At 46.7% G+C, this 23,569-nt stretch overlaps 1 protein-coding gene across 1 annotated transcript in view; it reads right to left on the bottom strand.

The window, feature by feature from the left end:
* Positions 1-6,931: 6,931 nt before the first annotated feature.
* LOC138260332 (uncharacterized) overlaps positions 6,932-23,569 on the bottom strand; it is a 296,148-nt gene continuing 279,510 nt past the window's right edge. The window contains exon 5 of the mRNA XM_069208773.1: positions 6,932-9,242. Coding sequence (XP_069064874.1) covers positions 9,045-9,242 — 198 coding nt within the window. The 3' untranslated portion in view covers positions 6,932-9,044. The remainder of the gene's footprint in view (positions 9,243-23,569) is intronic.

Raw genomic sequence — 23,569 nt, 5'->3', positions numbered from 1 at the left:
CCTGGCTCAAACTTATGACAGCTTTGAATTTATGATCAGGTTTCAGCTCCTTTATGCACTGTTTGGCCATGTTAATGAGAGTGCACAGGTCACTGGTCCAAATTCTTAATGTGTTTACATCTAATATTCAGGGACAGTGATGTGTGTTTTTTTCAGTATTGCAACACTGCAGAAGCTCACAAATATAACTGCAAATAATCTATGTATTTCTCATATGTGAACTTTTATTGCAACATAAACACATTTATCCACAAATTGTCTCTAATATACTCTCACATATCACACACATTAAAATGAAAGGAAAACGATATTTAAAACAATCTGTTTTTGAATTGTTAAAGTCATCAGAGTAGGACTCTGCTGAACAGCGCTGGATACAACAGGGGCCCCCTGGCCACATGAAGTCTCTGAATCTGATTTAGCAGAATTTTACCATTTTTATTTATAAATACAGGCAAATGAAAAATAGATTTCAGTCTGTATTTATGTGTAAAAATCTGTTTAAACGGAAAACCGGAAGCCTTAGTTATAATGTTGTATCTCAGTCCTTCAATTTTTTGGTGAAATTTTCTATCAGTGTCCCTGAATCTAAGTAACAGGCTTCCATCTACAACTCAACCAGGGCTAGGACTCTTTTTGGGTTAAATGTTCTCAAATCAAATCAAATATAGGCCTTCATTACGACTTCAGCAGACTTACTAAAAGACCGCCGAAGCCGCGGGCCCCACAATACCACCAGTGCTTGCGGTATTTGTGGCTCCCTATTATGACATGTCGGCTGGCCCAGCGGAAAGATCACATCCACATTGCAGCCGGCTCATAACTGAGCCGGCGGCAATGTTGATGTGCAGCGGGTGCAGCAGCACCCGTCACGCATTTCACTGCCCGAAATTCGGGCAGTGAAATGCATGATGGGGCTGTGCCTGGGGGCCCGTGCACTGCCTATGCCAAGTGCATGGGCAGTGCAGGTGCCCCCAGGGGCACCAGAGTCCCCCTTACCGCCAGCCTTTCCATGGCGGTGTTTATATCATAACAGACGTGTCTAGCACCAAAGTATAAATATGGAATTGGGTTTGCGCTGAATTAGCGTAAAAACAATGGCGCTAATTCGGTGCAAACCTAGTATAAATATGGGCCTAAATCTCCCTGCTTTTAACCAACTGCAGAGAACAGCCCCTTTAAAGCATTCTGAGTCACACACGTCATGGAGTGATCCTCTCCTGACACCTGGGCCCAGATTTACTAAGTGCTTGCGTTGTCCTTCATTACACAAGGCAACACAAGTCTGTAAGTCAGAAATAGTAAACCACCGAAGCCACCTTGCGTGACACCATGTGGCTTATTGTAGGAGGTTGGCCTGGTGTGTGGTGGGTACCTAAGGTACTTAAACCTTATACCAGGTATCCCTCATTAGTGTAGTGTAGTCAGTGTCTAGAAGCCAGGCTCTGTCGAGGTAGCTGTGGATGAGCAGCCATGGCTTATCTAGGAGACATGGAAAGCTCATGCAATACCACTGTAGTCACACACAGTACTTACACATGTGAAAGAAAACACTCAGGCCCTCATTATGAACCTGCCGGGAAACACCACCGGCCACCGCGCTGATGACCGACAAAAGACCGCTGGTGGCAGCGGTATGCATACCACCGTATAATAATGCCAAAATGACACACCGCCAGAATTAGGGAATTTCCACTCACCGCCAGGGCCTCCAACGGTTAATAACTGGCGGACTGCAAACACACACCGCCAAGCCAAAAAACATCTGCCCTCCATATTGTAGGAAAGTACCATCTTGCCTGGCATGTTACCCCCAAATTTACATGTGTGTCAGTTTGTTTTTGCCTGTCTCACTGGGATCCTGCTAGCCAGTCTTCAGTGCTTTTCAGTCTGTTGTGGTCTTTGCAGAATCTCCTATCAGGAGTTTAGTGTGTTTTTGGGAAGTATGGTCACTTTACTCCTACTTTTCAGGGACTTGGAGTGGGGTATCTTGGACACGCTTAGTGTTTTCTTACACTCCCAGCGACCCCCTACACTAGGCCAGGGACTCCTACATGGTTCGCATTCCACTTTCTTAGTATATGTTTTGTGCTGCCCATTGTCCGATTGCATCCTATTGTATTCTACGGTGTTTGCACTACTTTTCTAACTGTTTACCTACCTGATTTTGGTTTGTGTATATATTTTGTGTATTTTACTTACCTCCTAAGGGAGTATATCCTCTGAGATATTTTTGGCACATTGTCACTAAAATAAAGTACCTTTATTTTTAGTAACTCTGAGTATTGTGATTCTTCTGATATTGTGCTATATGATATAAGTGGTATAGTAGGAGCTTTGCATGTCTCCTAGTTCAGCCTAAGCTGCTCTGCTATAGCTACCTATATCAGCCTAAGCTGCTAGAACACTACTAATCAACTACTAAGGGATAACTGGACCTGGCACAAGGTGTAAGTAGAGTGAAGAAGAATAGTCAGCACTGCAGCCCTGGAGTTGGAGTCAAATTCCTGGAGGATGCAGGTGATGTCCCACACCAGAAGGAAGATTGCAGTTGGGTTTGCATGTTCGGATTCCACCAAGAAGCCTTGGCACAGGCAAAACTCACGGATTGGTGGAAAGTGGTGCTGCCAGGGACCAGCAAGACCCAGGAGGACTCAACCCAGGAGGGAAAGTCAGAGGGGGCCCTCTGTGACACAGGGAGCCCACAGAAGCACAGGCCGAACTCACAGGAGTCCCACAGGACGGAGACTCCGAAGTTGCAGATGAAGCACACGCAGCACAACAAAAAGTAGTCCCATACCACAGGAGAACTACTCAGGGAGCTGTGAGTCGCAGAATGGAGTGCAGTGGGCTGGAGCTTCACGATGCCTGAAGATTTCTTGGAGAGGATGCCAACAAGCCTGGGCAGCCGCAAATGACGCGGTTCAAGGGGGTACTGTCCTGCATGGTAAGGCAAAGGCTTACCTCCACCCAAGTTGGACATCTGGTAGAGAAGACTGTTGATACCACTTCAGACCACCACTTGTGTTGCAAGATGTACGCAGCTGAGGAGAGGGGGTCCACGCAGCCAGTCGTCACTGCAGTTGGTGCCCGCAGATGCAGGGAGTGACTCCTTCACTCCAAGGTAGACTCTTTCTTCTTTCCCGTGCAGACTGAAGACGGGCTGTCCTCAGAGGATGCACACCTGGGGAAATGCTGCAGAAGCTGGAAGGAGCCATGGAAACATTGTTGCAGGCAGAGTCTTGTGTCTTTGTTGCAGCTTGTCGTGTCCTGGAGCGTCCAGATGCAATTTCTTTGGTCAGAAGTTGAAGTAGAGGTTGCTGAGGAATCCTGTTGGAATGTTGCAAGCCGAATCTGAGGAACCACCCAAAAGAGAGACACTAAATATCCTTGAAAGGGGGATTGGTTTCCCAGCTGGGCGACCACCTATCAGGAGGGGACCCTGATGTCAGCTGCCTGACCTGGTCACTCAGATGCTCCCAGGGTTTGCTGCCAACCTTGGATTCAAGATGGCAAAACCCAAGGACCTTCTGGGGGAGCTCTGGGCACCACCCCTAAGGAGCTGATGGACAGGAGAGTGGTCACTCCCCTTTCCATGGTCCAGTTTCGTGCCAGGGCAGGGACTGGAGGTATCTAAACCGTTGTAGACTGTTTTATGCATGGAGGGCACCAAATGTGCCCTTCAAAGCATCCCAGTGGCTTGGGGAGGCCACCCCTTCTAAGCCATGTAACACCTATTTCCTTTGGGAGAGCGTGTAACACACCTCTCCCAAAGGAAATCCTTTGTTCTGCCTTCCTGGGCTTGAGCTTCTCAAGCAACAGAAGGGCAGAAACCTGTATGTGAGGTGGCAGGAGCTTGGGCTGCCTGGAAAACCTCAGAAGGCTGTAGGAGCAATGCTGGGGTCCCTTGAGCAGCCCCCAGAGTGCATGGAATTATACAACCTATACTACAAGAGTATTGGGGTATGATTCCAACATGTTTGATGCCAAACATGCCTATGTTTGGAGTTACAATTATGTAGCTGGACATAGGTATTGACCCTGGGTACCTGTGTACCATATACTAGTGACTTACATTGGGGCACCAATGTGCCAAATGTGGGATGAAATACAATTCCAACAACCATGCTTAAAGGGAGAGAGCATAATCACTGTGGTCCTGGTTAGCAGGATCCCAGTGAACACAGTCAAACACACTGACAAACAGGCAAAAAGTGGGGTTAACCATACTAGAAAGATGCTACTTTCCTACACTTAGTAACCCTAGAATGATGCAAAGTAGTGCAAGTTGCTGCCTTGTGTTACCCTGCATTGTGAATGCGTTCCATGGGTGGTGTGTGGGTGCTCCCACCTGAGGTGTAAGAAGGAGAAATGTTTATTTTGCCTCATTATTTCCTCTTTCTATGTGCGCTGCATAGTGCAGCACATATCTAAAGAGGAAAATGCCCCTGAGGATTGTTTTTGGGCAAGAAGGTGTCCATTCCACAAAAACATTCCTGCCTGTAATGCAGGCTCCCTTCCACCATCTCGTAAGGGTGGCTTTGTTGGTGCTAGGCAGCATAGAGAGAGTGAGAACACAGGAATGCACAATATCTTGGTAAAAAAGGAACATTTCTGCTCTCTCTTTTTGATGCAGTGCAGCAAGTTGTCGTGCTGCATCGTGTTGCGCCGAATGGATCACAGAAATTGAGTGTTCACAAGTATTTGTAATATGGAATGATGATGTTATGCCTTTATCTTAGGACAAGTGGCCTTTGAGTTAGCTGTAGTGAAGTGTCTCCTGATGTCAGGTCAGAGACAACATTTCCTGAAGTAGTCCATGTCCAAAATGTGAATTAGCAATGTTCTGCTGCCTGTAGCCAATACATTACTTGTGGTTGCCTGCCACTCCATCCCTTACAAAATTGTGAAATTCAATAAATGTAAAACTATAGGTTCAGCAATATTTCAATGCCTTTCCCTTGCTACTTCCTGAGAATTTGATAATGAGGATATGGAAGTGGCTGCCTCTATACAGAGGGTACGAATGCATCGCTTTAAGAAAATACATTGCAACACTATTTGTAGTTATTGCTAATGTTCTGTTCATTACTACGCAACACAGTGATCCTTCTTTCATCAGCCTCTGAACATAACATGCTGAGTGGATCTGTATGTATTTGAACCAGTGACTTTTCAGTGGATTACATTACTTGTTGAGTTGCAAGTCAAACTGAACAGGCTTGCCCTTTGACAGCTTCTGAAATACTGTCCCCCAAAGTTGAAAATGAAGCCTTTTGAGAAGATTATATAGATTATATTTGTAATATAATGCAAACATTACGTTTCAAATCCTTTATCTAGCTGCCTCGGTTTACACACACGATCTTAGTACTACCAATACAAATGATGTTGCTCATTATTGTTATAAAATATTTACATTGCTCAGACTTGGGCCCATATTTATACTTTTTCAGCGCTACATTTGCATCCTTTTTTGACGCAAAAGTGGCACAAACTTACAAAATACAATTATATTATGTAAGTTTGCGCCTCTTTTGCATAAAAAAAATGGCACAAATGCAGTGCTAAAAATGTATAAATATGGGCCTTGGTGTCTGACGTAGGTTCCTCAGGCAAGCGATGTAATATCCTGTCTGAGCAGACAAACATGTTGCAACCTGTGCTACAAGAGACAAAATCTGCCTGCATCTAGATGGCCTTTCTGGGAAACATGTTCAGTTATTTGAGTGCAATAAAATATCGATACACTTAAATCTTTGTCTACATTGCACCTTCCAAATTATAACACTACCTTCCCCCTGTGAAACATTCTAAATGAAAGAACTTCTTTATACCCTGAAACCTCTGTGTAAGCTTACCCCAAAGTGATACACAGCTGCAGAAACAAGGTTTTCTTGTAGCATCACTCATCAGCATTCTTACATTTTATTCCCTCCACTGCCCCCACCCTCTGGGGGGGTCATACCTATCCGAAAGAAACCAAGGAACTTAAACAGCATCAACAGCTTGCAAATCATTGAACTGTTTATTCGATATGAACTGGCTGGCTTCAGCAGCATCATGAGAAGCAGCGGGATAAAAACAGCAAGTTGTTTTTATGGATGAATATGCTTATAATACTGCAGGCCGTTCTTCCAGGGCGTTGCACCTTTTATTATGCACAAGCACATTGTCTCAGAGACATCTATAGAAATCCTCTCTAGGGTGACATATTTAATTACAGAATGAGAGATTGTTTATTGAAAGCAGTGCTTAATATGAGCCGGTGGTTTCCAGTGCTCTGCATTCCATTGTCAACACCGGCTCTTATGACAGTCTGCCACATGGTGGCGCTGTTGGTCTTATTTTTTAAGAAGCACAATAGTTGTTGTTTAATATTTAAATATACATTAAAATCACTAATACCTGCCACTGAAAGCTGTAAGAATAGCTTGAGCAGCATGTATTTTTGTATTTGAATGTATATATATATATATATATATATATATATATATATATATATATATATAGTCTGAGTTGACACACGTATGAGTCTGATGGCTAGTAGTGATAGTACTGTCATTGGCAGTGCTAGCGGGAGCAATGGGTGGTGCAAGCTGCAGTGGCTCCTGGCAAGGGCCCTGGCATTTCTTTTTGTTACAAACTAAGCATTGATTGTAAGGGGTGGTGTGGTAAGAAGGTAACTAGACAACACTCAGCCTTGTGTATGTGCACCTTGAGGTTCTGGGATATTGCAACTGTCTGTAAACAGACTATACAAGGGGGCTGTGGGAATATGAAGTTGAGAAGCAGGAATTCGGAATGGCTTTCTTCCTCTTCAGAGACCAGTTTTCAATTGTAGACAGCAATAATGTATAATCCGTATTATTTCATTTGACTTGCCACAAAAAGAACACAAAATGCAATAAAACTGATTCGGAGTCAGGTATTTAAATAGCATCAAAAGACACTTTATTTATTTATTAACTTCCAACCACCTTCAACTGTTGTACTCGGTCACTATTTGTCTCTTAGTGGCCCTCCTTGAGAAACAACATCTTTTTAAAACTTCCCGTGCTAGGCGCTGTGTGCATTTTCCAGCAAAAGCATTCACTTTGTCTATAATCTTTTTTGCAAGAGATTACTTAAGTATCTAGTTTGTGATTAAAACATTAAGCAGTAAAACAATTATTTAATGGCTAAAGCCTAAAGTCTAAATCCTCTGCCAGGTGTCAGTAAGACAAATAACTTGAAAAGCATCATTATTAGTTTTGTTGCATATATGTATCATATTCTTTACACCAGGATTCAAAGTGAACCACTCCAAACGGCACAGAAACAAGCAGTTAGACAGTGCAGAAACAGTTTCTAGGTGAGCATTGCACACGAAAGGCCCCATTGTAGTCCAGTGCAGGGAAAAGACAAGAATGCACCATATAATGTTAAATACGACAGATTCCAGTCCTTCTCCATCATGCAGCACAGCAATGTGACTTGCTGCGCTGTATGATTTTTCAGTAAATATGCCCCTAAATACTTAGACAAAGGCGTCAGTGTCATTGCCTGGTAGGCTATTCTACTACTGGGTAGTTTTAAAGAAGTGATAGTCTCATTGTAACAGCCCCAAATTATTTCAACATATTTTTGCCTTCTGGGTGGCGTCTCATCTTTTTTAGATTGAGAAATTCACAGACCCCTAAAGAAGGTAAATTACTGAGTCTAGGCGGATATGGAAAGAGTCCCTAATTTACGATTGCACCATTTACCGCTTCACGCTACCAGCATAAAGATTTGTCCGCTATTTCTAAAAAATACCCTTTCACACATGTGCAGGAAACAGGTTTGAGCTGAAATGTCCCTATTGAAGAATTTTTCATAATAAACCAGTCTGTCATGGGTGGAAATTACACAAAATCGCGCAATGCAGCATTCTGAGACTTTTTTTGCCTGCAAAATTTGAATTATGCCCAGGCCTAAATACATGAGATTACACCCTTTGGAGTAAAGGAGAATTATAATTAATATGTTTTTTTCAGGAATTTCTACAGTGCTTTGATGGAAGTGAACTCAGACGATATGCCTTTGGTGACAGAGGACTGGGAAAATGTTTTTCTACACCAAACTTGGTTTTATTGAACATGCCGTGAAAGGCAGATCCGCTAAAGGATTCCACCTCCTCTGATACAATATTACTTCTGCCAGGGTCTCAAAATAGACTTGGTGGACCAAGGACTTCGTCCAAGTTGTGTGGCATCAACTAACAAGTGGGTACATGTATCTGTCTCATGGCTGGTGCTGTAGTCCTATCAGGATAACATCCTTTGGTGGGTTAGATCAGATGGCTGGGGGAAGCCTCACATGGTGGACTGGGCAGGGAAAATGAGTGCTAACAGTCAATAGGAAGGGATGACCATCATCCCTCAATGTGGTCCTCTGAGGAAGGACCGCGGGTCAGGTGTTGCTGATGGTGAAGCCAGCCAAGGCTCTGCTGATGGTAACCCAGCGATATTCCTCAATAATTCAGTGGGGGAAACTACAGCTTAACTGGACGCGAGGACCAATGTGTGCAGCTTTCCTCCTGCTTTGCCAAAACATAAATAAGGTCCTTACTAGCCAAAACTTGAAAGAAAATGGAGGAAGTGGCACGTATAGTAAAGTTTAGAATGTTTGATCTTCTTACCATCCTAAAAATGTGAGGTCTTTGTGGTTTAATAATGATTGTTCAGGTGTGTGTGTATCTTCACTGCATGGAATCTTTGTTGCTCTGAAATAATTATAAAAATGATTTCAGCAGAACTGGTATTGCATAGTCTAGCAGCTAGCTCTCCTCATCGTCAGGGACCAGGAAAGGATCCCCTGTGCTCTGCAGTTTAGGTACTGGGCAGGAGTGAGAAGCTGGGCATGGAGTTTTTCTTTCTGGCTATCCAGTGCATATATTTTATTTCAGTTGCTGTAAGTAGCTGCATGTAAGCTTTTCAGTAAGCATGTTTGCGAATAATATTGATTTCATCTTTTCAGTTGCACAACCCGGTGGCTGGTAAGCAATGAAGGCTGCATGTTCTTCATATGTCCTTTTGGCGGACCCGCAAGCTAAAAAAGCTGGCCCCCTTCCACGTGCCGGAGATGACGGTTTTATATCCAAACACTGTTAAGACGATAGCAGAGTAAGGCACGTTGACAGTGGCCTTCTTGACAACTGCTTTTTGCTCGACAGCTTTTCCAGGCGCCAGGTCAAAGGAAAATGTCATTTTGTAGCGTGTCTGCAAAAAACAAAAAACATGGGTTCAAATCCAAAACACGGGCACTTTTTTTTTTTACTAGGATTAGTGGCGGTACATTCATTGTCAGTACTGTTACGACGATCACTACAGGAATCATTTTGTATTCAGCAAATAAAGCATCTTTGTATTGGAAGCACCTTTGATCTTCACGCTATGCTAATAAATTCACTCTGAGATGTATCCATCGGGCTGTGTGTTCTTTCAAAGTACCTATTGCACGCTTCAAAGGTCACCTTCATTATTGACTTTCTCTAGCTTCACTGGCTTCCATTTAAAAAAAAAAAAAGAGTGGCCTTCAAGCCTCTATGACCCATATTTATACTCAGTTTGAGCCGTTTTAGCATCATTTATTTTGACGCTAAAACAGTGCAAATTTAACTCCATATTTATATTTTGATGCTAGAGCCGAAAATATTGGAAGTTTTCATAATTTTTTGGATGCATCAACCCACTTTGCGTCAATGAGATGCAAGGGAGGTGTTCCCATCCAAAAAATGACTCTAAGCCCTTAGCGCCATATTTATCCCTCGTGCTAAAATGACCCAACGGTGGGTGGGGGACCTAAATAATGACACTAAGCCTGCTTAGTGTCATTACTTAACGCCTGGGTCAAACCAGGCGTTAAGGTACCTGTGGACCCATTTCCATGGTCAAACACCATGGAATGGGCCCACAGGTGCCCACCCCAATCCCCAGGAACACCTCCACCCACACGAGAGGGACCCCATCTTAGGTAAGTAGAGGTAAGTTGTTTTTTTTTAAGTGCCATTGTGGGCCCTAACATGGGGCCAGGGCCCCTGAACTCGAACCGACAGGGGAAGCCTCCCCAGGCTGGGTGGACTCCAAAGCCCCTCAGGGTACAACAGGCTGAAGAAAACAAGCTCCCACCCCAGGGCCCAGCTGGGGAGCCCAGGATCTATTTGGGCCTCTCTGAACGCGGCAAACCTCAAATTTAGCTAAAAAATAAAATTACATTTTCTCACATTTCTGTCTGGGATTATCGGGTCAGTACAAATTTCCTAGCACCCAGCATTCCCCTCAGTCTCCTGAGTAAAATGGTACCTCACTTGTTTGGATGGGCCAAGTGCCTGCAGCATGGAAGGGCCAAAAACGTGTAGAGGTTGAGGGGATATCACAGAGAGTTGATAAGCACAATTTTTTTAATGTTCTTAGGCTGACATTGCTTTGAGCACCCACACAAGGGAGATAGTTTTCTGGGATCCACCATTGTTTTCAGACCCATACCCATTGCTAACGGGAAAAAGGTCAAAAGCACAAAAAAAAGGAAAAATGGGGTATGTCCCAGTAAAATGCCAAAACTGTGTTGAAATATGTGACTTTCCGATTCTAGTCTACCTGTTCCTGAAAGCTGTGAAGATGGTGGTTTTAGCACTGCAAACCCTTCGTTGATGCCATTTGCAAGGAAATAGCTTTCTTCTGAGCTTTTATTTCTAGTTGTTCCCCAAAACTCCACATTTTAGCTATATCTTGGCTAATTTCTTGGTCCCCATCAGGGAAATCCACAAACTCCGGGTACCTTTAGTATCTAGAGTGTGTTGGAAAAAAAGGACGCACATTTTGCATGGATAGCCTATGTGGAAAAAATGTTATGGGGGCCTAGGTGCAAACTATCCCAAATAGCCAAAAAAAGACTTGACACAGGAGGGGGAAAAGGCCTGGCAGCGAAGGGGTTAAAGAAGATAAGAGCGGGTGGCAAAGCAGCTGGTACCCCTTTAACCATGTTGAAGTAAAAAATGGGCTGTGCTCAAAGAGATGCTGTTAAATAGAAATGAAAGATATTTGGTCGCAAGCAAGGCATCAAAGGACAGCTGGAATTATTGTGATGAGGTCAGCAACTGATATAACAGACACCAAATCAGTGATTGCCACTATTAAATGCACTTGGAGTGCATCTGGGCATCTTATCTAATCATTGGACTGCAGACTAGGGTGGCTTTGCACTGGCAACAGAGGCGCCAGGGATGCTGTAACTTGAAAGATAAACATTGTTCACCACCTAATTCAACATCTTCACCCACCTGTGAATCACCACGCTGAGTGTATGGTCCATACCAATTAATCTAAAACATCAGCAACATGAGATGCTTGGAAGATGACTCTTCACCACAGTCATCTTGGAATGCGCGTTCTCCTTTGCCGTACTGGCCATCTCACCAAAAGGCATCAAAAGGAATGTCCCTTCAAGATGCCTGTGAATCCAGACACCTGCTGACCCAGTGAACATCCAGACAGGAAATTTAAGATTGATGCTGATGCCCATTTCATGGGCCTAATCAGTAGAGATACTGGTATGCAATATCTTGCTATGGGTGAAGTACAGGTTAGGGTAAAAATGCTTTTGACCAAGCAGCCATAACTGTGTGAATCAAAGCAAAATTCTGATAGGAGCTTTACTCTATTCTGTGGCGAGTGGCAATTGTATGAATACTACACCGTATAGACAACTACTGCAAAGAAGGAGCTTTCCTCCATTGAAAGCCCAAAAGGTGAATCCTGGTTGGTCTCCTGAGAGAAATCCACACAAAGACTCACTCATCTTGTTGGGAATGTTTGAGGAATGAACGCCATTTAAATACACCTCAAAATTGTCCTTCATCCTGCAAAAGAACTGTTGTCAAGGCAGAGGGACTGTAGGAGAGATTGCATAATCACTGTCATCTGCTTTTGTGCGTAAATCGTTCAAGTAGAGTAGGCTCTAGATAAATCTATTTCTGATGATAATGCCACCAGAGTCACAGCTGTGCTGAAGAAGAACCAGAGAGGGTACCCTCCACCCCATTATATTGGTGTTTGCTGTGGTGGAAGCATAGCCTGTCATCAGTGGCAAATAAGGTTCACTCATCTGGGGACAAAAGGTGTGAGTAGAGGGACATCTGTGCTAATCTAAATGGAGGCTCCGTAACTGGAAGGGGATTAATTAGCTGAAGCATGGTTAGAATTGGATCCAGGCCAGAAACCAAGAATGACAAAATGTGCCAAGACCACTGATTGTACAATCTCTGCTTGAATTGGGAGCTCTAGAACGTGGATGAGCTGTGGGCTCCCTTTTGTTTCTTCCTGTCAGTAGATTACCCATTAAATCAAACTTCCACAGGAGCAGATGCCTTTTACCCAACTCCCTCCAACAGATGTGTACTCAGACTTTAACTGATTATCTGCACCCTACATCCGCTAGGGGGAAATGGGAATGGGAACAGAAAAAGAGAGACTGCCTCCAGATCCAGTTCCAGCCTGTATTTCCCACTTGAAGATAAGATATTCAGTGTGCCTCTGTAACCTGCACCTTTCTTCTTATTGGGATTTCTTTAAAGGAAGGACGTGCAGTCAGGTGATAAGAGCATAGATAATTACATTACTATTGCACATTTAACTGTTCAGCCATTCACATTCACCCAATTATATTGTTCTCCTAACCTTGATCTTTTGAGAGACTAGCCTCTCCATAAGATATCTATGTTAACTTAATATCTTCTTTTCTCCAGGAGTCAGAGGTATCCAAGGTTCTCTGGAGAACAGTTAAAAAGTTCCCAAATACACAATCTACTATTGTCTTTTACAGGAAATGAAAACCCCTTCCCAAGGTTCAGTTTTCTCAATCACAGTCTCTAGGAATCAGTCTGAGCACTGAGGTTTGTCACTAAGACTGACAAGTCTGCAAGGTGAAGAGTTCTTTGAATATATATATGTACATATATACATTGGCAAGTCTGGAAATTATACAAAAGGGTTTCTTACTGCAGTTGCTCGAAGTTCTGTTAAGCCAAAACAAATTCTCCTCAAAATCCGATAGCCAGTAGTTGGCAGAAGGAAGAAATTCAGCTTCTCCAAAAGGGAAAAAGTAGCTGGTGTGCACACCGTAACAAGAAAAAAGAATTAATTACTCAAAACTGGAAGAATTCTCTATCATACAAAGTGCCTCAGGAACACTGCTGATTCTCCTCAGGATGACAGTTGAAGTCCGCGGCTCCCGGAGAGAAACAGCTTGAAGGACGCCACAGCACAAGACTAAGGTAGAAACACTAGACCGCTGACCTCACAAAGATTTGCGCCACCAGCTTGAGTGGCAGTTAAACCTGAAGAGGCTAGTTCTAAGAACAGCCTCCTCAAGAGCCACCAGGAGTGAAGACGCCGCTGCAACAAACTTCCTCAACTTTCTTTGGACTTGTCTATGGAGCAAGACTTGCCAAACGTCTGGTTTTCTGCAATAGAGCTTGGCCTCTCTGGTCCTGATGGCCTTTGGGTTCATCAATGAACACTTACCTATCTCAAACCGTGGGAGCTTGGCAACAAGCAACAAGGCTTAACTTAGGAGACAAAGGGGCTGATTTAGGAGCCCCTGGAGCCATCCCAACCACACACTAGCATGTTTTTTTATGCTAATGTAACTTTAGATGGCCAAAAATGCTGCACCAAATTTGTGCCACTGCGCCAGGCATAATGTATGCAAAGGGGGTGTCTAATCTAAGAGATTTCCTTGCGCCATTTTCCTTGCCACTTTTAGCACTCTCTCAGAGCAGGCATCAAGAGGGGCCATGCCAATGAATACAATTGGCCCCTATGTACTCTGAAGGAGTAGCACCAAAACTTTGGTGCTACTCCTGCAGAGTACATCAATAGCATCAAAAAAATGATGCTATTGCCCTCTACCCTGCACCATGTTGTGCTGTATTTTAAATATGGCACACACATGGTAGCTGTAGGCGGGCACTAAGGGGTGCAAGGAAAGTGGTGCTGCACTGTGTGCGGCGCCACTTTTCTTAAATCAGCCTCGAAGTGTGTAAAGCAATAAAAAATCACCAGACAGTAATAAAATAAAGCACAGGAAACAGTTTAAAATCCAAAACCAATTTATAAAAATAGATTATAATTTTTATCTTGAAGTTGACACCAAAACAAATAAAATTGGATAAGGAAAACCGGAGATATACATTTTTAGAGATTAAGGCCCTCATTATGAACCTGGTGGTAAACACCGTCGACCGCCGTGGCGACGGTGAACAAAAGACTGCCTTTGGGGGTGAACAGAAACCCGCCAAATAATGAATCAAAAATCTGAATCCGACAAAAATCACCCTTCCATCAGTCACCGCTAGGACCTTGTAGGTGGAAATGCTGGACCTCCCACCCCACCACCGCCGAGCACACCAACACCCCACCCTCCAAATAATGATGCACAAATCACCGCGGAGGTCAGTGGAAGCCGAACAACCATTGGCGGTGCAGACCGCCATGGGTGGCAAGTGGACCCAACAGTAAGAAGAGCACACATTGAATAAGATAAGTTAGAAACCCACACACCTGACACACATCCACAACACTATAAAACACTCACAGACACACCTCATAATCCTTTGCAATGAAAGTATACCAACTAAGACAGAGAACACCAGAAGCAGACACCAAACGCCACAATCCACAATACTTACACCCAACCACACAAGAGCACCCTCACCTAGATCCACACAAGACACCATTCACAACACTCACGAACGCACCCCTAACGCACCCACGCTTCACAGAAAGGGAGCTAAGAGCCATGGTGGATGAGATCCTGAAGGTCGAGCCACAACTATTCGGGGCACAGGTGCAGCACACACAGATCGCCAGGAAGATGGAGCTATGGCAGACAATAGTCAACAGGGTCAATGGAGTGGGACACCATCCACGCACCAGGGATGACATCTGCAAGAGATGGAACAACCTTCAGGGGAAGGTCGGGCCATGGCATCTAGGCACCACATTGCAGTCCAGAAGACTGGGGGAGGACCTCCACCAACACCACCGACTATAGTGACTGGGAGGAAAAGGTACTGGCCATCCTGCACCCTGAGGGCCTCACTGGACTCACTGGAGAAATTGACTCAGGTAAGTCATCTACAATTACCCCATATCCATCACACCTGGAATGCATGCACCACCCCACCAACACCCACCAGGACCACCACCCCACCCTGCCCACAAGCACTTAATCCACTCACCCACTCACCCCACAAACCCACTAACAGGCCCACATCCCTGCCCCTGTGCACAGCCACCCACCCCTGCAAATAAATACAATGGCCTGTAACACCCATAATGCACCTCCACATCCAAAGCTAAAAGAAATGATAACCTCACCAAAGCATCCTGCATGGCCCAACAGGCAAGACCACCCATGCCACCCTGATGGACAGGACAAGTAGTCGCAGTGCCCCACAGGGAGACAGAGGCACCTCACAGGACACTGGGGATGGAACCCAGGACACTGACGATCAGCCTGGCCCCTCACACAGTCCTGGACTGTCACCATCCAGCAGCCCTAGCCAGGATACCTCTGACATCCCTACCACCCAGCCAATAACATAAGCCCAGGGCAACCATCCACACACCTGTGTATCCAGGGCACAGACTGGTGGAACACAAGTACAGAGGCCACAGTCACACCCTACCAACAGGCAGGAGGACGACGGCCCCAGTACAAGTGGTACCACCAGACCTGTGCAGGGGACACAGGCACAGGGGGCTACACCCAGTGGGAGGGCATCAGTGGCCTGGGGGGAGGCAGGCCACAGGATGGATGCTACAGCCCAGGACATAATTTTGGAGGTCCAGGGAGCCTACCACCATACCCAGGACAGATTGGCCCAGATAGTATCCACCAAGAGGTGATGGAGCAGTGGAAACTGCACAATGCCACAATGGCCAGCATAGCAGGTGCGCTGCTGCAGCTTGTCCAAACACAGCCTGAGGCCCACACAGAAAAGGAAGCCCCCACTACAGCACAGGATACAGACCTGTACAACAAAAGCATCAGCAGCAACTTCACAGGTGCCCAAACGGACCCTCAGGCAGAGGAACACCTGCCAAGAACAAGGCCCCCTCTATAAAGTGACTCTGCAAGAACCATCCTCCAAGTGTCCCACTTAATCAACCACCAAACAGTGCTACAAATAATGCAAACTCATGTAAGCATGGATGGACCTACCAATACTGCCAACAATGCTGCCACCACATTGCCATTTTGGATAACCACCATTAGCCCACTCCCATCACTGTAATCTGCACGATTTTATCCCTGCATTAAATAAAACACATTTTCACCTGCTACAATGTCCCCTGTCATTAAGTTTCAACAAAGTGAAGTATGGATGCAACTGGTTGATAACTCCTTTATTTATATCTGAGTAGCATGAAAAGCACCACACGCCTTACATGTTGTTGTGCCTAAATATGTGTTGAAATAATAGACTTAATTTTAATCTATCCTATGCAGACCTGGTCGCAGTTGCAATGAGTATTGACCCAACACCCCCCTAGATGACAAGGCACACTGACAGTATGATCCGCAGACACCAATCTCATCCAATTGTCCCACATAGTTACTGGAAGTAGAGTTGGTTCAGTTGGGTCCTGGAATTTACATCTTCCCCTTCCTCATCATCACCATCACTTTCATTCCCTCTCTGAGGAAGCTGGTCTGGATACACAGCACCCTCCTCTTCCAAGAGGAGGATAGAATTTCTCACAGCCACGTTGTGCAGCATGCATCAGGCCACCACTATTCACACACCTTTTCAGGCCCATAGGCCAGGAAACCGCCAGAGATATGTAGACAACGAAATCTAGCCTTCAGGAGACCTATTGTACACTCTATCACCCTCCTAGTACGTCCATGGGCCTCATTGTATTTCCTCTCTGCATCTGTTCCAAGATTCCTTGCTGGTGTCAGGAGCCAACACAAGTTGGGATAGCCAGAATCACCTAGAAAAAGTTGCACATCATAACTTTAAATGACAATCCTCAGAGGCAGACAGCCTGGCTGTCTGCTAGGTGGCAATAAGTGACAGAAACACCTACCTATGATCCAACCCTCTGTCCTCTTGTAGTTGTTCCATCTTGTATGACACACTACAGTTCCTCAGCACAAATGAATCATGGACTGAACCAGGGAACTTGACATTCACATGTGTGATGGACTGGTCTGCAATACACACCAATTGAATGTTCATGGAATGAAAGTTCTTCCTGTTTCTGTACACCTGTTCACCGACTCTTGGGGGGAAGATAGCTATGTGGGTGCCATCGATGGCACCTATCACATAGGGTATGTTGGCAAAGGCATAGAGGTCTGAATTGATGGCAGGGAGGTCAGCACTTTGGGAAAACCTCACATATGACTGCAGGTCTCGTACAAATGCATTCAGGAATCTTGACAGTATAATGCTAGACATTGGCTGTGAAAAACCTGCACCCATGCCCACTGTCACTTGAAATGAGCCTGTGGCCAGGAAATGGAGTGCAGAGAGCACCTGCACTTCAGTAGTGTTGGCATGCTGATTATGATTTGCCGGAGTCAGTGCAGGATCCAGTAATACACACATTTCAAGAATAGTTGCACAGGTGAGTCTGTAATTGATAATGATGTGACGCTCCACCATGGTTCGCAAATCCACAAATTGTCTGTACACCGATGGGGCCCTTCCTCAGCACAAGGGTTTGTACCTAGGAGGAGTTGAAAACACGTGTGAGGAACACACATACATCGGCACACATTGTTAGTCATGCAGCACTGCTGACATGATTGTCTAATGCATAGTGTGTGTGACATAACAGTAACTTGACCACAATGATAGATCAGGGCTTGTCAGGTGAGGTAATGTTAATTGTCACATGTCTTTGGGTGTTTGGGCAACAATAGGGCCTGCATTCTGCAGATGGGAGTTTTACAATGCGTAGTTTTTGCCAAAATGTCTGCCCCATGTAATCCTGAACTGTCGTTGTGGAATTGACCTCATACCGCTAGCGGTTGACGTAACAGCATAAGGCGGTGTTTACCGCTGTGCGCAAATTCATTGGTTAACATGGATGTCAATGGGGAATCCTAGTGTATCATGATCGCCGCCAGCGGTGACGGTGCACAACAACGCAGTACGTACGCAAACCCGTCAGCCCAACTTCACTTAACTCCCTGATCTCATGCAAGTAGGTACTCCACTGAGCGTACTGCTGTGTCCTGCCTCTGGTCATGGAAGTGGCATGTGTTGCAGGGGAAAGGGCCCGGCCTTCACCCAAGAGGAATTGGAGAGGCTCGTGGACGGGGTCCTGCCCCTGTAGGCCAAGCTCTACGGACAGCCAGAGGTACAGGTGAGTAGGAGGATTGGGGGCCTTGGATGTGTGTAATGGTTGGTGTTGGCTGCATACATGTGTGCACCTCTATGGGCCATGGTTCCTGACATGCTGCGTGTGTATGTGCTGTTAGTCCGTTTGTACTGTCCATCCCATAGTGGACGTATAGCCAGCTGTATATGATTGACCAGTGCCTGACCTCTGTGTTACATTTCTGTGTGTACCTCTTAGATAAGTGCCCACCAGAAGAGGGAACTTTGGCATGCCATCGCCAAGAAGGTGCGGACCCTGGGGGTCTACAACCGGCAGAGCACCCACTGCAGGAAGAGGTGGGAGGACCTGCGGCGCTGGGCGCAAAAGATCTGTGAGGCCCAGCTGGGGAAGTCCTCCCAACAGGGAAGGGGTGCCCATCAGGCACTGACCCCCCTTATCCTATGAATCCTGGTGGTGGCATACCTGGATGGGCACTTGAATGCTGCACAGCAGTCACAAGGGGGTGAGTACACATACCGTATTTGTGACCCTTGAAGTATGTGTGTGGGTGCATTTGGATTTATGCTGCCTAGTTGCAGGGACTATGGCTGATGTCCATCTACCTAAAGGCCCCCGTGGGGAGTAGGGGTGTTTTGGTCAGGTCTACTACACGTCAGGTCCTTAAGTTATTTGGGGAATGGCTGTAGAGCAGGGTTCTGGGCACTAGTCTGGGGCATAGCCATGGGTATAGCGGTAGGTGCTGCCTGTTGGAGGGTCTTCCGGGTGGGTGTATGTGCGAACCACTATTGTACCTCCATTCAGCTATTTACAAGTGTCTCTCCTGTTTTGTCTCCCCATCCCTGTTCTCTTGTGTTGTCTGTGTACATCAGCATCATCTGGCAAAGGAGCTGAGGCAACTGCGAGTAGGGATGCAGTGGCCCTCGGAGGCAGAGTTGTCCAAAGCCAAGGGGACCAGTGGGTTGGAGGGTGAGGGGAGACCCACGGGGAGGCAACTACCCCTGGAGGTAGTGACTCCGATACCTCCTCTGATGAGAGATCCCTGGCGGTGGCGGACCCTAGTGGGCCCACACCTACTGTGTCATCTTCCGCCACCCCCATACCATCTCCGCCCTCCCATTTGCTCCCCATCGAGTTGCCAGTGCCTGCTAACCCAGAAGGGTGGGCGTCGCCCCAGGCACCTCTTCCCCTGCCCCAGTCAGCCCTGCTGCCCTCATGGAGGAGACTATTGGCCTCCTAAGAACCATCTCTATAGGGCAGACAACCATTGTCAATGCCATCCAGGGGCCAGCATCAGAGATGCAGCAGACTAAATCCTATCTGTATGGCATTCATGGTGCCGTGTCTGGCCTACAGAGATCTTTTCAGGCTCTGGCCTCCTCTTGGATGGCAGCCAGTGTCCCTTGTCATTCCGTCACCCCTCCAACCTCCTGTGCCCTTTCCAGCACCCCACTCCCTTCACCCTTCCAAAGCACACATTCTGACACGCAGGCACACAACTCAACACACAAGAAGCACTCTTCAAGACACAAGCACCACACCTCCCACCACAAGCATACACACAGCCAACATATACATGCACACACAACAACATCCACTTCCCCCAGTGTGTCCACCTCTTCTGCCTCCCTTTCTGTCCCCTCAACAGGTACACCCCCAGGCACTGCACATTCATTCACTGTTGCTAAGCCTATTCCTAAAGTCACCACGATAGCACACATCCATACATGCACTCCAGACACCACACCTGCACTCACCACAACTACTTTAGTTGGCACATGCAGCACACTCACCAGACTTGCAGACACCCAGACAACATATATTCACACTGGCAGCCTGTCTTGTCCCACTGTGTCCACCCCCCTCCTCCCAAGACACACAAACACACCAAAACACCCACCCATCACACATCCACCACACCTCAGCATACTGTCCAGTCACCTGTACCCACATCACACACACCTACACCACTTACGACCAATCCCTCTACCTCCACTCCCACACCTTCCTCCAGGTTCAACCCAATTGCACCAAAGAAACTTTTCCTCACCCGTGCTAACCTATTCCAACCCACTGGCCCACCCAATCTTGTCCCTAAACCTGCACATCTCCTTGCCCTGTCCACTCCTTCCACGTCACAGCCTGCACCTGTCCGCCCTTCACATTCCCATGCCCCTTCCACAGAGAGGAAGAAGCCCTGTGCTAAGCCTGTTCCATCTGCCTCCACTGGTCCAAGCACACTCCCCCACCTTCCAAGGCCAAACCAAACCCCCTCCACCTTTCAAATGAAAATCTAAGCCCCACCCCTGTCGTAAATCCCCACCCCCTCCTCCCCCTGCCCTTGTTCCCTGAGGTGCCTGGATGCCCCATTGTTGCCCTTATGAGGTGGAGTACCGGAGCACTTGTAGGAGTCAGGTTGGGGCCATTGGCCTTATATCCACTTCGGTTGCTCAGTGAGCATAATAAAGGTTATTATGTGGCCTGTGTTGTTGGAGGCACACTCTAGTTCTGTGGTCTCTCTTTTCATTATTTGTGGGTGTGGGGCACATGTATGCACTTGTGTTGGGTAAGTACCTCTTGCTGTGCGGTGTATGGCTTGTGCTGCTGTGAAGGGTTGTGGGAGCGTTGCAGGGTGGTTGGAGTGGGTTGGTATGTAACTGTGCCCTTTCTTGCCTTGTTTCATAGGTTGCAGTACTTACCGTTGTTGTCTTTGTCGGCTGTCTCGGTCGTGGAGGTATATGGCAAGGAGCAGGGCTGGCATGATCTGCAGCTCTCTATCCATGTCTGCTTCGGCGTGTTGTGTGAGCCTCTGGTGAGTGTTTCCTTATATTTGATTCATTTACGCCTGGCTTTGCGTGACGGTGGTTCCCGCCCCGAAACTGACGGCGGTCTAGTGCTTCATTATTTGATGGGCGGGTAGGGCCTTTCCGTCGCCCTGCGGGAGGGCTCTGCTGTCGTTGTCGGCACTCCTCTGCTGGTGGTGATTAGTTTTCAGGATGCCTGTGTTTCAGTTGGTTCATTATTTGGCAGTCCGGACCGCAATTCTGTTGGCGGCTTTTACCCCGGCTGGCGGTGCGGTGTTCTCCGCCGTGTTCATAATGAGGGCCTAAGTGTTTAAAGATTAAACCAAAAGTGCCAATCTGGACATTTGAACGCACTCAACTGTGGCAAAGTCAAAATTTGAGGCCGACTGTAGGAATGTAGCCCTTTTCTAAACTTCTTACTCCCACTTATTGCCTGTTTGTCGGTGTGTGTAGGAGGCTGGCCTGGCTTTTAGTGGGTACCTGATGGTACTTACACATTGTGCCAGGTCCAGTTATCCCTTATTAGTAGATTAGTAGTGTTATAGCAGCTTAGGCTGATAGAGGTAGCTATAGCAGAGCAGTGTAGGCTGAACTAGGAGACATGCATAGCTCCTACTATACCACTTATTTCAGATAGCACTATATCATAAGAAACACAATACTCAGAGTTACTAAAAATAAAGGTACTTTATTTTAGTGACAATATGCCAAAAGTATCATAGAGGATATACTCCCTTAGGAGGTAAGTAATATGCACAAAATATACACACAAACCAAAATCAGGTAAGCAAAACAGTTAGAAAAGTAGTGCAAACACGGTAGAACACAATAGAATGCAATAGGAGATAATAGGCCTAGGGGCAACACAAACCATATACTCCAAAAGTGGAATGCGAACCACAAATGGACCCCAGGTCTAGTGTAGCGTGTAGAGGGTCGCTGGGAGTGTAACAAAACACTGAGGGTATCCTAGATACCCCACCCCAAGACCCTGAAAAGTAGGAGTAAAGTTTCGAGATAGGGCATTCTGCAAAGACGACAACTGAGTGCAAAGTAGGAAGGGGCCCAAGTCTAAGAGTCACGCAAGTGTCTAGGGGGGGCAGGAGCCCATTAAACCCCGGATGAAGGTGAAAAAGGGCTGCCTCCGGGTGGAAGAAGCTGAAGATTCTGCAACAACGGAAGGTGCCAGGAACTTCTCCTTTTGTCAGAAAATTTCCCACGGCGTGATGGAGGGTGCAGAGTTGCTTCCACGCAGAAAGACTGCAAACAAGCCTTGCTACCTGCAAGAGTCACAGTTGAAGGTTTTGGGTGCTGCCAGGGCTCAGGAAGGACCAGGAGGTCGCCTCTGGGATGAGGAGACAGAGGGGGCGCTCCGCAACACAGCGAGCCCATGCAGAAGCAGGCAGCACCCACAGAAGCACCTGAACAGGTGTTCAGGAAATCTGAGCATGGCAGTCATCTCAGCACAACAAAAGAGAGTCCCACGAAGTTGGAGGTCAACTCAGTGAGTTGAGCAATGCAGGACTGAGTGCTGGGGACCTGGGCTGTGCTGTGCATGAAGGAAGTCTTGTAAAAGTGCACAGAAGCCCTAGCACCTACAGATCACGCAGCACACAGGATTACTGTCTGACGTCGGGAGGCAAGGACTTACCTCCACCAAATTTGGACAGAAGGACCACTGGACTGTTGGGGTCACTTGGATCCAGCTCCTGTGTTCCAGGGACCACGCTCGTCGAGATGATAGGGGACCCAGAGGACCAGTGATGCAGAAGTTTGGTGCCTGCGTTGGGAGGGGGAAGATTCTGTCGACCCACTGGAGATTTCTTCTTGGCTTCCAGTGAAGGGTGAAGGCAGACAGCCTGCACCACCAAGTAACAGTCGAGAAAGCCGGCAGGATTAGGCGCTACAATGTTGCTGGTGGTCTTCTTGGTACTTTGTTGCAGTTTTGCAGGTGTCCTGGAGCAGTCAGCGGTCGATCCTTGGCAGAAGTCGAAGAGAGAAGTGCAGACAAACTATGGTAAGCTCTTGCATTCGTTATCTGAAGAGAAATCCACAGGAGAGACCCTAAATAGCCCTCAGAGGAGGACTGGCTACCTAACCAGGTAAGAACCTATCAGGAGGGGTCTCTGACATCACCTGCTGGCACTGGCCACTCAGAGGTCTCCATTGTGCCCTCACACCTCTGCATTCAAGATGGCAGAGGTCTGGGACACACTGGAGGAGCTCTGGGAACCACCCCTGGGGTGGTGATGGACAGGGGAGTGGTCACTCCCCTTTTCTTTGTCCAGTTTCACATCAGAGCAGGGGCTGGGGGTTCCCTGAACCGGTGTAGACTGGTTTATGCAAGGAGGGCACCATCTGTGCCCCTCAAAGCATTTCCAGAGG

This window comes from Pleurodeles waltl, chromosome 1_1 (assembly GCF_031143425.1).
Source record: "Pleurodeles waltl isolate 20211129_DDA chromosome 1_1, aPleWal1.hap1.20221129, whole genome shotgun sequence".
NCBI lineage: Eukaryota > Metazoa > Chordata > Amphibia > Caudata > Salamandridae > Pleurodeles > Pleurodeles waltl.
This window is presented reverse-complemented; position numbering and strand designations above follow the sequence as displayed.